Source organism: Rattus norvegicus, chromosome 10 (assembly GCF_021556685.1).
Source record: "Rattus norvegicus strain SHRSP/BbbUtx chromosome 10, alternate assembly SHRSP_T2T, whole genome shotgun sequence".
NCBI lineage: Eukaryota > Metazoa > Chordata > Mammalia > Rodentia > Muridae > Rattus > Rattus norvegicus.
In genome coordinates, this window is record NC_141543.1 from 64903600 (window position 1) to 64920411 (window position 16812).

The window sequence follows — 16812 nt, forward strand, 5'->3', positions numbered from 1 at the left end:
AGTTGAAGACTAGGTTGATAGAAAATTAATAACCTGGAAAGGAACTCCTGGTAATTAAATAATGCTACAATGTATCTTCCAAGCTATTCTGCTTTTTTTCCCCATTGGCCCCATCTCACTTGACAAGAGATGAGCCCGTGGATCCAACTCCACTATGAATAAATCTCTTCAACTTTCACTTCTCTACAAGGAATACTTCCTCTGTCCCTAGCCTTCTAGAAATATGGTCTTCAGCCACCATTCATGCTCATACTCTGAAATAAATCAGCCCCAAATATACACTGTCTTTATTTCAAATATAATTTTGTTTTAAGGATGGTGTTTTAAATAACAGAGACTCAAAGGATAAACGTTCATCATGTTGATTTTAATACAGCTGATATGAACTTGTTTTATCCAATGTATTGATTGCATTAAACAAATATTGCAGACACATTTTCTTCTCAAGCAAAACCTTCTTTTCCTACCCTTTACTACATAGCCACTATTCTGCTCTTGATTTTAACTACCATTCACAACTTACATTAGTGATATATACAATATAACTCTTTACTCTAAAATTCACTCATAACAAGTAAATACCTGGTACCAAAGTTAAATCAGAAACAGATAAACCATTTAAACAACGCCATAACTCCTAAAAAAAGTAGAAGCAGTAATTAAATGTCTCCCAACCAAAAAGCCCAGGTCTAGATGGGTTCAGTACAGAATTCTATCAGACCTTCATAGAAGAACTCATACCAATACTACCCAAACTATTCCACAAAATTGAAACAGACATAGAGCTACCGAATCCTTCTATGAAGCCACAATTACTCTTATACCTAAACTACAAAAAAACCCAATAAAGAAAGAGAACTTCAGACCAATTTCCCTTATGAATATTGACACAAAAATACTCAATAAAATTCTTAAACCTAATCCAAGAACACATCAAAACAGTCATCCATCAAGATCAACTAGGATTTTCGTCCCAGGTATGCAGGGATGGTTTACTACACAGAAAACCATCAACATAATCCACTATAGAAACAAACTGAAAGATAAAAACCACACAATCATTTCATTAGATGCAGAGAAAGCATTTGACAAAATTCAACATTCCTTCATGAAAAAAGTCCTGGAAAGAACAGGAATTCAAGGACCATACCTAAACATAGTAAAAATCATATACAGGAAACCAGTAACTAACATGAAACTAAATGGAGAGAGACTTGAAGCAATCCCACTAAAATCAGGGACTAGACAAGGCTGCCCACTCTCTCCCTATTTATTCAATATACTTCTCGAAGTCCTAGCCAGAGCAAAGAGACAACAAAAGGAGACCAAAGGGATACAGATTGGAAAAGAAGAGTCAAAATATCACTATTTGCAAATGATATGATAGTATATTTAAGTGATCCCAAAAGTTCCACCAGTAATAACCTGATAAACACCTTCAACAAAGTGGCTGGCTATGAAATTAACTCAAATAAATCTGTAGCCTTCCTCTACACAAAAGAGAAACAAGCCAAGAAAGAAATTAGGGAAATGACACCCTTCATAATAGTCCCAAATAATATAAAATACCTCAGTGTGACTTTCACCAAGCAAGTGAAAGATCTGTAGGATAAGAACTTCAAACCTCTGAAGAAAGAATTTGAAGATCTCAGAAGATGGAAAGATCTCTCATGTTCATGGATTGGTAGGATTAATATAGTAAAAATGGCCATTTTACCAAAAGCGATCTACAGATTCAATGCAATCCCCATCAAAATACCAATCCAATTCTTCAGAGAGTTAGACAGAACAATTTGCAAATTCATCTGGAATAACAAAAAACCCAGGATAGCTAAAACTATCCTCAACAATAAAAGGACTTCCAGAGGAATCACTATCCCTGAACTCAAACAGTATTACAGAGCAATAGTGATAAAAACTGCATGGTATTGGTACAGATAGACCAGTGGAATAGAATTGACCCAAAAATGAACCCACACACCTATGGTCAATTGATTTTTGACAAAGGAGCCAAAACCATTCAATGGAAAAAAGATAGCATTTTCAGCAAATGGTGCTGGTTCAACTGGAGGTCAGCATGTAGAAGAATACAGATCGATCCATTTGTATCACTCTGTACAAAGCTTAAGTCCAAGTGGATCAAGGACCTCCACATCAAACCAGATACACTCAAACTAATAGAAGAAAAAGTGGGGAAGCATCTCGAACACATGGGCACTGGAAAAAATTTCCTGAACAAAACACCAATGGCTTATGCTCTAAAATCAAGAATCAACAAATGGGATCTCATAAAACTGCAAAGCTTCTATAAGGCAAAGGACACTGTTGTTAGGACAAAATGACAACCAACAGATTGGGAAAAAGATCTTTACCAATCCTACAACTGATAGAGGGCTTATATCCAAAATATACAAAGAACTCAAGAAGTTAGACCACAGGGAGACAAATAACCGTATTAAAAGATGGGGTTCCAGATGCCCTTCAATAGAGGGATGGATACAGAAAGTGTGGTACATCTACACAATAGAATATTACTCAGCTATCAAAAACAACGAGTTTATGAAATTCGTAGGCAAATGGTTGGAACTGGAAAATATCATCCTGAGTGAGCTAACCCAATCACAGAAAGACATACATGGTATGCACTCATTGATAAGTGGCTATTAGCCCAAATGCTTGAATTACCCTAGATGCCTAGAACAAATGAAACTCAAGACGGATGATCAAAATGTGAATGCTTCACTCCTTCTTTAAAAGGGGAACAAGAATACCCTTGGCAGGGAAGAGAGAGGCAAAGATTAAAACAGAGACTGAAGGAACACCCATTCAGAGCCTGCCCCACATGTGGCCCATACATATACAGCCACCCAATTAGACAAGATGGATGAAGCAAAGAAATGCAGGCCGACAGGAGCCGGATGTAGATCGCTCCTGAGAGACACAGCCAGAATACAGCAAATACAAAGGTGAATGCCAGCAGCAAACCACTGAACTGAGAATAGGACCCCCGTTGAAGGAATCAGAGAAAGAACTGGAAGAGCTTGAAGGGGCTCGAGACCCCAAAAGTACAACAATGCCAAGCAACCAGAGCTTCCAGGGACTAAGCCACTACCTAAAGACTATACATGGACTGACCCTGGACTCTGACCCCATAGGTAGCAATGAATATCCTAGTGAGAGCACCAGTGGAAGGGGAAGCCCTGGGTCCTGCTAAGACTGAACCCCCAGTGAACTAGACTGGTGGGGGGAGGGCGGCAATGGGGGGAGGGTTGGGAGGGGAACACCCATAAGGAAGGGGAGGGGGGAGGGGGATGTTTGCCCGGATACCGGGAAAGGGAATAACACTCGAAATGTATATAAGAAATACTCAAGTTAATAAAAAATATATATATATAAAAAAAGATGGGGTTCAGAGCTAAACAAACAATTCACAGCTGAGGAATGCCGAAAGGCTGAGAAACACCTAAAGAAATGTTCAACATCTTTAGTCATAAGGGAAATGCAAATCAAAACGACCCTGAGATTCCACCTCACACCAGTCAGAATGGCTAAGAACAAAAACTCAGGTGACAGATGCTGGCAAGGATGTGGAGAAACAGGAACACTCCTCCATTGTTGGAATTGCAAGCTGGTACAACCATTCTCAAAATCAGTCTAATGGTTCCTCAGAAAATTAGACATAGTAGTACCTGAAGACCCAACTATACCACTCCTGGGCATACACCCAAAAGATGCTCCAACATGTAACAAGGACACATGCTCCGCTATATTTATAGCAGCCTTATTTATAATATCCAGAAGCTAGAAAGAACCCAGATGTCCTTCAACAAAGGAATGGATACAGAAAATGTGGTACCTTTACACAATGGAATACTACTCAGCTATTAAAAAAATGACTACATGAAATTTTTAGGCAAATGGATGAAACTAGAAAATATCATCCTGAGTAAGGTAACCCAGTCACAAAAGAACACACATGGTATGCACTCACTGATAAGTGGATATTAACCCAAAAGCTTGGAATATCTAAAAAAAATCACAGATCATATGAATCTCAAGAAGAATGGAGATCAAAATATGAATGCTTCATTTCTTCTTAGAAGGGAGAACAAAATATTCACAAGAGGAAATTCAGGGGCATAGAGTGGAGCAGAGACTGAAGAAAAAGTTCATCCAGAGACTGCCCCACCTGGGGATCCATTCCTTATGCACCCACCAATCCCAGTTACTATTGCTGATGCCAAGAAGTGCTTGCTGACAGAATCCAGATATGAATGTCTCCTGAGAGGCTCTGCTAGAGCCTTACTGATACAGATGAGGATGCTTGTAGCTAACCATTGGACTGAGCATGAAGACCCCAATGGAGAAGTTTAAAAAAGGACAGAGGAGCTGAAGGTGTTTTCAATCCCATAGAAAGAACAACAATACCAACCAACCAGACTCCACCAGAGCTCCCAGGGACTAAACCACCAATCAAAGAGTAGCATGGAAGGGCCAGTGGCTCCAGTCACGTATGTAGCGGAGGATGGTATTGTCCAGCATCAACAGGAGGAAAAACCCCTTGGTCCTACGAAGGCTCATTTCCCCAATGTAGGGGAATGCAAGAGCATTGAGGTGGAATTGAGTTGGTGGGAGTGGGAGCATCCTGATAGAAGCGGGGGGATGGGAGGAAGTATTGGAGAGGGGGGAAGGAGATAACATCTGAAATGTAAATACATAAATTATCCAAGAAAAATTAACTTTAAAAAAAGAAAATTACTGGATCATTTTAAAACTCAATTTATTAATCTGAAAAATATAAGAAATACTGGTACATGAAAGACTCATTGGAAGAACTGATTGGAACTCAATCAACCCAAGTTCTTGGTACATGAATATAGCAAGCATGTGGCAAATATTACTTACTGTTGCTAAGTTAATAAAGGACTAGCCATCCCCGACAAGTAACTCTGTGGGTATTGATGAATTTAATTCCCACAGAAAACCTAAGAAAGAATATCATGTACATTGACAAATTAAAAAAAATCTGAGGCCCAAAGGGAATAAGCAGTTGCTAAGAAAGGAAAACAAGTCTCTCCATCTCACAGTCAGGCATTACCCCTGGGGTTTGGATAGATAATCATCTGACTGACAGAGACAAAGAGTATGAAGGTTGTACTACACAGCTGCTCCAGTTCTTTCATCATCTCTGTTACTAAGGCTACCAACCTCAAAGGGCATGGCCCAAAACCCACAATAGATAGATAGGGAACAACTTTGCCCCACTCCTATCCCTGTTTGGCCAAGCCCATTGCTTCCATGGCCTCTCCTAGGATCATTCAACTAATCTCAAGACATAGTCCCTCTGGTATTCCCTAACAAGGTTCTAGGTGGGAACACATTTTATCCTTGAGGATTTACTATGGTTACAATGGGGCTCTTCTGATTTGCCTTCTTTCTTGGGTTTCTCCTTCACTCCCAGACACAAAGCAGCTTCTCTCCTCAGCCACAAGCTTAGAAGTCAGCCTGGCTCAGTCCTCAAATCCTCTTTATGGCAGGCATATAAAGGAGATATATTCTCAGCCTCAAGACCCTGTTCAGACCTGGCTCCACCTCTGGTTCCCTGTGTAACTTTGAGACAGCAAACAGCCCTTTATGCCACTATCTCTTAAACTGAGCTCGTGTCCTCTCTCCTCTGTGTGCCTGTAGACAATGAGGGTGATGAAGTCATGGAAAAAATTCTGGATCCCACTGTGATGTGAAGCTCCACTTGCCTCACCATGGTGGTGTTTACTAGGGCTTGTGTCTTTGACATGAACTTGTCAGTTCCCAGATCTCCCCTCATTCCTTGGGACTAATTTTGAGGTCCCAAGAGGCTGACATTATGATGGAAAGTCCTCAGGACAGAGACGCTTCTGCCTCTCTTTTTCTTGCTCTCCTCTATACATACATATAACACCTTATTGCCATCACTAAAGCTGAATGAGTTTGTGTGTTCTTTGTTGCCTCACACCACTTCTATGAAATCAAACTGATGCCTGTTCAATCACCAGGTGAGTATTCATGGCCCTTCCTCTGCCCATAAGTCACCAGATGGGGCTTCAGCTGTTTCTCTGACTTTCTTGGTCTTACACATATGTTAATCAGTGAGACAAAGCAGCATAGATACTTACAGCCAATCTTCCCCAAGTGAGGGTGAGATCAGGTTCCGCATTAACAATGGTCCCCACCCCTGATGGTCCTCACAAGATCCCATCAACCACAGACATCTTGGAGAGTGCTGGTAGGTGATTTTACAAATGCTTATTCTCTTGTTCATTGAGAACAAAATAATAGCTATCATTCTGTGCCATGGTATGACTTTTAAACGGGATAATAATTGCTGTGATTGTAAAATGATTTGTAGAGTTCATATTGAAGAGGATTTGTGTTTCTAGACCTTCATGCTATACCTAGATTCATCCCAACTGCCAGGAAACCTATGCTTTTAACTCAACTTGCACTTCAAGCCCTTCAAAGCATAGCTCTTTCCAATTGATAGTGGCCTGATAAAAGTTATCTTTTGATGATTCTTGTTAACAACCTATGCATGGTTTAGGATTTTTGGGTTTTGGTTTTGTTATTTATTTCTACTTTTATGTAGAATTTGGATTTGTCAAGAGTTTCAGCCATTCATTTATTTGGGAAGTGGTGCATGAACACAGTGAGTCGAATAATACAGGTGCCAATAATGCTGCCATCCTTCTCAGTTCTCCTCTTCCAAGGAGAACCAGATGTTGTATTCTACCAAATATTAGTATGCCACACACAACACTGGTGTGTTTTTCTTTAGAAATAGGCATATATTTTAATCAGTGAATTGTGTATGTATTAGACAGTTGACCTGTTACAAGTTAAAAAACATATTGACAGTCAAGCAATACCAGTTCCTTTACCTGCTATACCACAACAATAATGGTGCACACTTTTTAAATAATTCCTTTTATTTTTGAGATTATTATATAATTATATCATTTGTACGGAGGAAAGGGAAGAGAGAGGTAACATAAGTTCCAATTTTACGTGTTCAAATAGCTATGATTTAAATTTCTCCACCACACTGAAAGATCCTGTTGTTTTCCTTCTTGCAAGTTTCCTTAAAGAAATTCATGCAGCCAAATAATAGAGCCAATGGGACCACTGTTACTGAGTTCATTCTGCTGGGATTGGTGGAGACACCACAGCTGTGGCCAGTTGTCTTCATACTCTTCCTCTTGGCTTATATGATAACAGTTGGGGGCAACCTCAGCATCCTGGCAGCTGTCTTGGTGGAACCCAAACTGCACACGCCCATGTACTTCTTCCTGGGGAATCTGTCAGTGATGGATGTGGGGTGCATCAGTGTCACTATTCCCTCCATGTTGGTTCGGCTCTTGGCCCACAAGCTTACAGTTCCATATGGAGACTGCCTCACACAGCTCTTCTTTTTCCATCTGCTGGCTGGGGTTGACTGCTTCCTATTGACAGCCATGGCTTATGACCGCTTCCTGGCCATCTGCCGGCCCCTTACCTATAGCACCCGAATGAACCATTCAGTCCAGAGGATTTTGGTGGCTTCATCCTGGGCTTGTGCCTTCAGCAATGCACTGACCCACACTGTGGCCATATCCACACTTCACTTCTGTGGCCCCAATGTGATCAATCACTTCTACTGTGACCTTCCCCAGCTCTTCCAGCTCTCCTGCTCCAGCACCCAGATCAATGAGCTGCTGCTCTTTGGAGTGGGTTTCATAATGGCGGGAACCCCCATGGCACTCATTTTCACCTCCTACATCCACGTGGCAGCTTCTGTTCTGCGAATTCGCTCTGCTGAAGGCAGGAAGAAAGCTTTCTCCACATGCAGCTCTCACCTCACTGTGGTGGCCATATTCTATGGCACAGGCATGTTTAACTACATGAGACTTGGTTCCACCAAACTTTCTGATAAGGATAAAGCTATTGGGATTTTCAACACTGTCATCAACCCTATGCTGAACCCACTCATCTACAGCCTCAGGAACCCTGATGTTCAGGCCGCCCTCTGGAGGGTACTCACAGGGAGACGGTCAGAAGCTTGAAGAGGTCTCAAGGCCCCTTCCACATATTTAACTTAAAACTACAGCTGAATATAGAGGTCTCCTCTAGTTTCAAAAACTAGAATAAATTTTCAGAGCTCTTTCATTTCATAGCTTAATTTAAGGAATGATAATTATTGTTTCCCAAAGAGATCATATTCGTGTATAGACATTTGTGTGTACATAGGTCCTCTTAGGTCTGCCCTTTAATGTGTTCTACCTTTAGTTAGTGTATTTTTCCTTTAGCTGGAGTTCCCAGAATGTCTCAGAAAACATTTCCCCAGGCAGTCTTATTTCTTCCTCAAGTTTGGAGAAAGTTTGTCTGTGTATGAACCTAACTCTTGAGGAGAAATGACTCATTCCTCCTATAAAACTATATGTGATTCAGAGGGAATGAGACAAATCTTTCTCTCTGGTTTTATTCCCTAATAACTGCTGAGTGCAGCTCACAGACCCAACTCTCTACATTCCAAAATTCCACTCACATGAGACAGAAAAAGAGCTTCCCTCAATTATCATCCTCACATTTCTAAATTTTTGAAAGATAAAGATTTATAATCTAAACATTTTAAAACTTTAAATTCCACACCACTCAATATTAAATTCCTCTGTAAATTCTCACTCTCACCTCTAATCCCCAAATCTGTGAATTTTAGTGTCAATGCAGATCACACTCTGATGACTCATCTTGTCAGTGAAACAGTGTAGCTCTAGTCTAGAATGTTCTCAATATTGTTTTCTGTTTATCAGCCTTCTATCAAGTCATAGCTTAAGTGCATCTTCCTCTTCACACTTTTTTAGAACTAATCATCAATTCTTAACAGTGCTACTGTCTCGTTGATATGTCTCTATTCTATAAATCTATCTAACACTCTCATATGATCTGAATCTATGAATTAACTTCTCCATGATGTATGATGTGAGTGGGTAGACTGGAGGGATAGGCTAAGAGAGAGATGGAAAGAGGACATAAACGAAGGTAGTAGGTAGAGGATTCATGGGTAAATGCAAATAAATAATGTGGAAAAAAGGAGAGATTGGATTCAAGGATCAAGTGGATGAGAAGAAATAGCAGAAGCATTAGAGAGGCTGACATAGCCTCCAGGGATAGAACAGCAGATGATAAATAATGCAAAAATGGGTTAGATACGAAGAAGCTATTAGAAGATTTCAGAGGGATAAAATTTATATATCAGAAATTCATGCTTTGGGTTTCCTATTCTGTGTGGTCCAGCAATAACTGTTTTTTTACTGCCCTGAAGCCATTATTATAGCCTGTCCTCTGCCCTAAGAAAACAGTATCTGAAGTTTTGCTGATTGTGCTAGAGTGCATGAGGCCTCATCTGCCATTTCTCTACCCAGAGGGTCATGGAGAAGGACTGCCAGAGGAGGAAATACAGAAGTGATAGGGCATGTACTGGGTGTTTGTCCAACAAAGATTGTCACTATTACCTGGGTCACATTTCTGCCTTCTGATTCCAGCCTACTAATGCTGTCCAAACAGAGGAAAGAAGGATCTTTCTTGATTATGTTTCACTAATCATACATACTTCAGGATACACACAATGAGCTTCCTACAAGAATCTAGAAAAGACTCTCAGATTGTACTCTGCTGTTCACAATGTTCTTGAACTCACATAATTTGTTTTTTCCCTCTCTTGACCTGTACTTGGCAAAATGAACAAGGTTCTCTCACCACTAATGTTTTTGGTTCGGTTAATCTATATATCTAGGAAGATTCTCATTCTATTGATGTGTGGAATGGCCATCCCTTCCACCAGCACTTCTCAGCATTTAACACTGCAGCAAAACATATTCCATTTGACTCAAGATCACTGAGTCACAGGCCTTTCACCACCCTGCTATTCATGCTGTGTTTCAAGACATAACTTACCTAGTAACTCACCATGGCACCATCAGTGAGGTGAAATGGAACAACAGGCATCAGTATCACAAAGAAGCACTTCTGGCATTGAACACACTTCTCTGTTCATCCAAAACGATTTTGGGGTTTCTTGAACAATTTGGAAGCTTCCTTTTCCTTTGAAATCTATGTCCTGTCTACTTTTATTCCAAACTAGAAATCTCTTCCCAATTCAAATTTGTCATTAGCCATGAAATATGTTTTATTGTAAAAGCTCAAATGGTGCAGAATGTTGACACTGCCTTTCTACACTAGAGTCATGACAATGAGCCACACACACCCACTCACATACACATTCAAAACACCACATAGGTTCACAAAGAACTTTCCTCTTTTACATTATACAGATCTCGAAACCAACATACAAGCCCATCTTATCCATTTTTAAATTTACAAAATACTCTACTTTGTATATAAACTGTGATCTACTTCACCAACTCGTTTACAGTCTTCCTTTTGTACCCGTTAATAATTCTAAGATAGTATTTATCGTGATTCCATGCATATGCAATTATCTCCAGTGGTTAAACTCCTACAAGAAATGTATACGTGTGGTTGCCCCCAGTACATATGTAGCAGAGAACTGCCTTGTTTGTCCTCAATTGGAGAGAATGAGCCTAATCCTGTAGAAACTTGAGGCCTGAGGGAAGAGGGATGCCAGTGGGGCACCCTCTCACAGGCAAAGGAAAGAGGAAATGGGATGAAGAATTCCAGGAGGGGAAGCAATGTCTGAAATATAAATAAATAAAAGAATTAATAATTATAAAATACTTTTAAAAAACAAAGAAAAATATAATCTTTGATAAGTATTCTTTCTTTTTGTCCCCTACAAAAAATATGTAGCATTTTCCATCTTGGTTGGCAGTGTAAGAGAATGCTTATTTCTACACACGTTTGATGTCACTACATATAATATATCTTTTGTCTTTAACAATTAAATATAACATTAATTTATTCTCATATGTGTCTATAAGGAGGACAAATACCCAAGAGGAGGGAAGCATGTGAACTGGAGCAGCCTGAGAGTTTAGGAAAAAGGAGGAGGTGAGAAGGACCTAGTACATGCTAGTACACACTTTGAAATGCATAACAGGTACCTGTGAATAGTGACTGGGTATATCATCGAGAGACCAGCATGGGCTTTGATTTGTAAAGGAAATGGCCCTGTCTGGCAGGCAGAACCCTTTTCATAGGCTCCTGAGGAATGCTCTTTTCTCTATTGCCTAACTTGAGCTGAACCAAAACCATCACTTTAGAGTTATCCACTACTTTGGTGAGAAATGGGGTTCCCTTTAGACCTGATATCAGGTTTTGGGAAGTGCAGTGGTTACCCCTTTGGTTAGTTTATATAACTCTTAAATTTTTACTCCCTTCTAATTAAATAAAACTTATCTGGTAGATAAAAACTGTACATAATCGTGGTCTAGGATGCTTTAGTATCTATATACACTGTATAAATTTTGCAGTGTACTACACACACACATGATCTGTAATTCCCCATCTGTCCTTAACAGTTTGTGCCCTCATTGCCCAAATTGAGTTTCTCATTTTCATGAAATTTATCTTTGTTTTTTGTCAAGCCATCAGGAAGACAAATAAAAGCCATAAGGCCACGAATGCTGAGCTTCCAGAGATTCTGTTCCCTTCAGCCTTTAGTCCATTTCCTCATTATAGGAATATCTTCTGAAGCTTCTCAGAAAACTTAGGCATTGATCCCACTGGTCCCCTGTAAGGTCTCCACTCCCTGAGCCTTTTGGCTCCTTCCTGAGTGCTCATCCAATGTGACGACTGTGGTCCTGCGTCAGCTTCCACACCAATCTCAGTGGTTCATTAGGACCATCTTCAAGCTTTTTTGCAAGAAAATCCAGTTCTGAAGTGGAGAAAGTTTTCTCGCAGCAGGTAAATCTCTATTATCATATACATGCTCAGTCTTCTGCTATAACTTAAGGTTCTCACAATCCCTCCAGGAAATAGAGGAATTCTCACATCCCAACAAGATGCCTCGAGAGCAAGCCAACTCCCTACTGCTAATTTCTAATACACTGAATGCCTTAAAACCACAGAAATCTACTATTTCCTCTTTCTAAAGACCAAATAAGTCCTGTAAAACTAATGTAAAGGCATTGTCAGAGACAGTTGTTCCTGAAGGTTCTAGGGAAGAAACTGTTCCATGCCTGTAGTTCTATTGGCTCCTGGCATTCCTTGACTTGCTGACACATCCTTCCAACCCTCATTTCCCATGACTTTCATGAGCATGTTGCCTTGTCTTCTACAATAATGTCTCTAGGGATGTAAGAACTGGTTATTGTTAAACCACATACAATAAGAAACCCAATTCTTTCTCCAGGGTTATTAACCTTTATCCCTCCCCAAACCAACAGCACATTGCCTTCCCAACAACACACCTACCACTTCCAGAGCAACCCACCACTTGCAGAACAATTTTCAGGTCCCAAGCCACCCTCCCAGTGATACTCTCTGATAAGGCCCCTGGGGAAAACTACTACATTCCTGTGGACTCATTAGAGAGCTGAGAATGAGGAAACCTTCCTTCTACTCCTCTTTCCTCTCAGAGTCTCCACTTGTACTCAGGTTCAAGTTAAGTATGAAAGTCGGCTCCACTCTGCTCAAAGGCCCTGGGCTGACATCTGGGAAGGAAAACATCTCCTTGAGAAGCCCCATTGCATTCCCCAACTATACTTCTTGTGTCCAGGGAAACCAATAAGGATATAGTCACATGCTCTGGGCCACAGTGACCCTATTGTTCAGTGGGACTTTCATCATCTGCCTTCACTTTTTCTACATTAGGCTGGGTCATGAGAAAACCACAATTGCAAAGATTGGTGTGAGACACTGTGACTGCGTTAAGGGTTGAGATGCTTCCATTTAGAGCTCTCTCCTAATCTCCCTGTTTTTTATAGGAGGGCTCACTTCTGAGTCTCCATAGCAGATATCCTTATGCTTTTTCTTCACCTAGATGCCATTTAAGCAGTCCTTCTCCTGCTCTCTGGATGGACAGCAGAGTCTGTGTAGCTCCTCATCCTCTTCTGTGAACCTTCACTGTTTTAATGTCTGTTCCAGTAAGGTGTGCTCACAGGTCCTTTCTCGGGTCTTATAAAACCATGAAAGGACTTTTGCCATCATCACCTCAAACCTGGCATCATTCATAATGTAACAATGGTCCTAGAATGTTAAATCCACTTAAAATAAGAACCATGACAGTGGCTCAGAGGCCCTGACTCCTTTTCTGGTCCCTTTCTCCCTGATTTCTTCTAACTTATGAAGCTATTTTCTGTGGTATTTAAGAATATCACTGGATTAGCTAAGCATAGTTCACTGCCCAGTCTACCTACATCATCTGAATCAGACACCCTAGAAGCTTCCCTCAATGAACTTTTCATCACTGAGAATAAGAAGGGACTTTCACCTTTGGGAGTTCCAAGGGGGAACTGTCACTGTTCAGAGAAGCTTCACAAGGGGGTACCTAGTGGGACTCAGGTGACTCTGTGAGATGCTGAAAGCATCTCCGGTGAATCAAAAGTCATTTCAGAATCCCCCTGGCATCATGTAAGCTGAACGTTCAGTGGTGCTTCAGGAGCCATTGGTTCTTTTCTTATACTCATCTGTAAGGTGATCCTTCCCAATATCTGTCTGGAGACAGTCTATGGAGGATCTTGGCATGTAGATTGCTACAGACCAAATAGTCTTATGAACACAGAGCAGTCCCTATAACAACCCTCTACCTAGAACTCACCCTCAGGATCCCTCAATCCATACTAATCCACGAGAGTCTAGCCCATTTTTCAATGTGTTCAGAAAGTATCTCAGGTCCAGTCTTTCTTTAGAATCCCATGCATGTTTTAACCACCTGCTTTTTTTGTTTAAGGAATGTGAGATACCTGGTGTGTGTAAAGCATGCAGTGAGTTTTGCTATTGACAAAATCAACCCTACAGTTTCCAGGAAAGCCCTCCATACATCTCGAGGCAAAACTGCAGATAGAGTTCTGTTACTCAACATTAGGACCCCAGTAATACCCTAGTGTTCCAGCCCTGATTACCAGAGGATTTATCTATCTATTTATTTCCCAGAAAAACCATTATGAGACTTTTTCTTTTATTGAAGGGACTGGTATTAGCATAAGACACTCCAAGACCAACTTCCAAGCACAGAGATTTATTTGTGCCAGGGGGAAAAAAGGGAGGAAATATGAGACAAAAAAAGGAGGGAGAAGTGGAATGGAACAAGGAAGATGGGGGGAAGGAATATTTTCCCAGAGTGGGGTGATAAACACTGCCTCTGGATGGAGAGGAGATAGGCAAATGACAGTTTTTAAAGGTAATGGGAGCAACCCCTTATTAGGATGATGTATTTAATTTGATTGGGCATGTTAATTAGTGTAGGTTGATGTCATTATGCAGGTGAAGGCAGACACAAGATAAAATGAGGCCTGTCACTGAGTGAGAAGGAGGGAAGGCGGGAACAGAGGTTTTAGAAGGAGAGGAAGAATTATCAATTGATTGTGAGTTTATTGAGTGGATGTATTGTGGATTGAGAATTTAGCATATACATCTGATTGTTAAGTTACAGTCTGTTGAGTCTTGATTTTACCAGGTAGTTGGGAGTTTATAGTTTAACTAAAAAAAAACAGAGTCTATGGCAGGGAGCTGCAATAGGATAGCTGCTGCTGGACTTCTAGAGCCCTTATTTTACCAGGTAGCTGGAACCAGAAAGTTCTCAGCTAACAGAAAGCCACCAGGAGAGATGCTAACCAAAGATAAATTATGGTTAGTTCCATATGACCCTCCGGTACTGGAACTAACTCTAAAGATCGGCGTGGCAAGGCACCACACTGGAGTGACTCTCAGACCACCTGGATCTGAGAGTACTTGGGAGCAGCATGGAGCCACTGAGACTAAAGAACCCCACAGTGCCATGTGGCCCCATGGGTGCCAGCACTAGCTCAGGTTAAAAGGTTCTGTGTTTTTTTTAATATTTACTGCAACAAATGGGTGCTTTTGCTTGATGATCTTTAATACTTTGACAGCTGGACCTTGGTAGTCAACCTCAAGAGGAGGAAGTGGCCAAATAAAAAAATAGACATTGGTGGCTAGCTTTAGGAATGTAATCTAATGGTTTTTAGCAAGGCTGAGGGAATGAGGCCTGCCAGAGCCATGTTTGCCATTTTCAGACTGGCTAAAAAGCCTTTATTCCCGCCACTTTGTTTTAGAACTGGGTTGCTAAGTTTGGGTAAGTAGGTGTTCTCTATGCATGCTTCCTGCTGACAATGAGGTATCGTTTTTGGCACCCAAGGACACTGGGTTGTTGTTCACTGTCAGAAAGAGCAGGCTGTGTCAGTCCATGTTCTGGGGGACTATCTGAAGCTAATGTCTGAAGTGTCTGTGATGCCATACCAGGATATAGATTTCGAGAACACAGCAGTTGTTGTTGCTGGACTTGCTGGCATACTCTGTAGTTGATTTTAAAATTTATTAGAACAGATAGATTTAGGACACAGGTAGTTTAGAAAAAGGGGTTTTTTAAATCTTGGATGTACGTTTGAAATGTTTATGTTTATGGTCCTGGTAGTTGGGAAGAGGAGCCCCAAAACCAAGGAAGTGGGGAAAGATCACACCTCTAGGAATAGGCTATGGGAAGGAAAACTTAACCTGTTGATAAGCAGCAGTACTTGTCTGGAGTCTGAGAGTTTCTGAGAGGAGCCATGGAGTTTTAGATTAGCTATATAAGGATAATTGAGGAACAACTATAATCTGAAAGCAGGGTCTGGATGTGCTGAAAAGAATACAATTGGAGAAGCTTCTGTCATACCAAAAGTCTTTCCTGGGTGTTTGGGTGGGTTCTGAAATTGAAATATTTTAGGAATATGGATGACTGGGAAGGCCTTTGGCAAATTATAAGAGGGACAATTTCTAACAGGATTTATGGGATTGGCAGGGAAAGATTGAGGGAACTTGGCTTTGATTCCCAAAGGGGGAGCTGGATGGTTAACAGGACAAGTGGTCAGTAGTAGGGGTAGGATGTTAGCATAATAAGCTAATCAGTGGCAAGAGGGACTGTGGCTAACAGATGATATTGGAGAAAGGTACAAAGGAAGCATTGGGCAGCACTAAAGGAGGGATCAGTGAAATTAAAGATGACCTTGACCCAAATGAGGGTTTGGCCATGAGAGTGTGTGGGGCAGAGAAGGCATGGCTTGGTTTAGTCATGTCTTATAATTGGGATGTAGGATTTGTTCTGAGTGATGTCTGGGGATGTTTGAACAGTTATTGAATTTAGGAGAGTCAGTTGTCACTGGATGTTTGACAATCATTTGGTCAGAAGAAGACCCAGAGTGTGAGAAGAGAGATGAGATTTATGGAGAACAAGTGATCTTGAGGGAATAGGAACTGGGGAGTCTGAATAAATACACGAAGTAGGGATTCAGAGTGTATCCTGTGTTGAAGAGGGTTGGGTATGTTGTTATCTGGGTTATGCAGTAGGGTAGTCTGGAGGGAAATGGGTGAGTTGTAAAAGTGAGGTGAGTCATAAGAAATGAAAAAAGCAGTTTGATGGGCAATCATGACAGCACAATTATTGTCTTTATTGATAATGGAGGGGTGAGTTTGGTATAGCCATCTGCCTGGAAGGAGCTGCTATCCACATAAAGAGTATAGGCAGGAGTTGTTAGAGTATTCTCTTGTGTATAAGAGGGATATGATGGAGGTTTTAAAAGCTTTTCAACAGGAGTGGGAGGGGTGTTGGGGGAACATTGTGGCAAAGGGGTGAGTATAGAGAAATTGAGAGGAAGCCAGGTAAGA

The 16812-nt window shown here is 40.9% G+C and overlaps 1 protein-coding gene across 1 annotated transcript; it reads left to right on the forward strand.

Annotated features, from left to right (window-relative positions):
* Positions 1 to 7127: 7127 nt before the first annotated feature.
* Positions 7128 to 8075, forward strand: Or3a1e (olfactory receptor family 3 subfamily A member 1E). The gene is given in 1 exon segment (NM_001001350.1): positions 7128 to 8075. A coding segment is annotated over 1 exon segment (948 nt).
* Positions 8076 to 16812: the final 8737 nt, after the last annotated feature.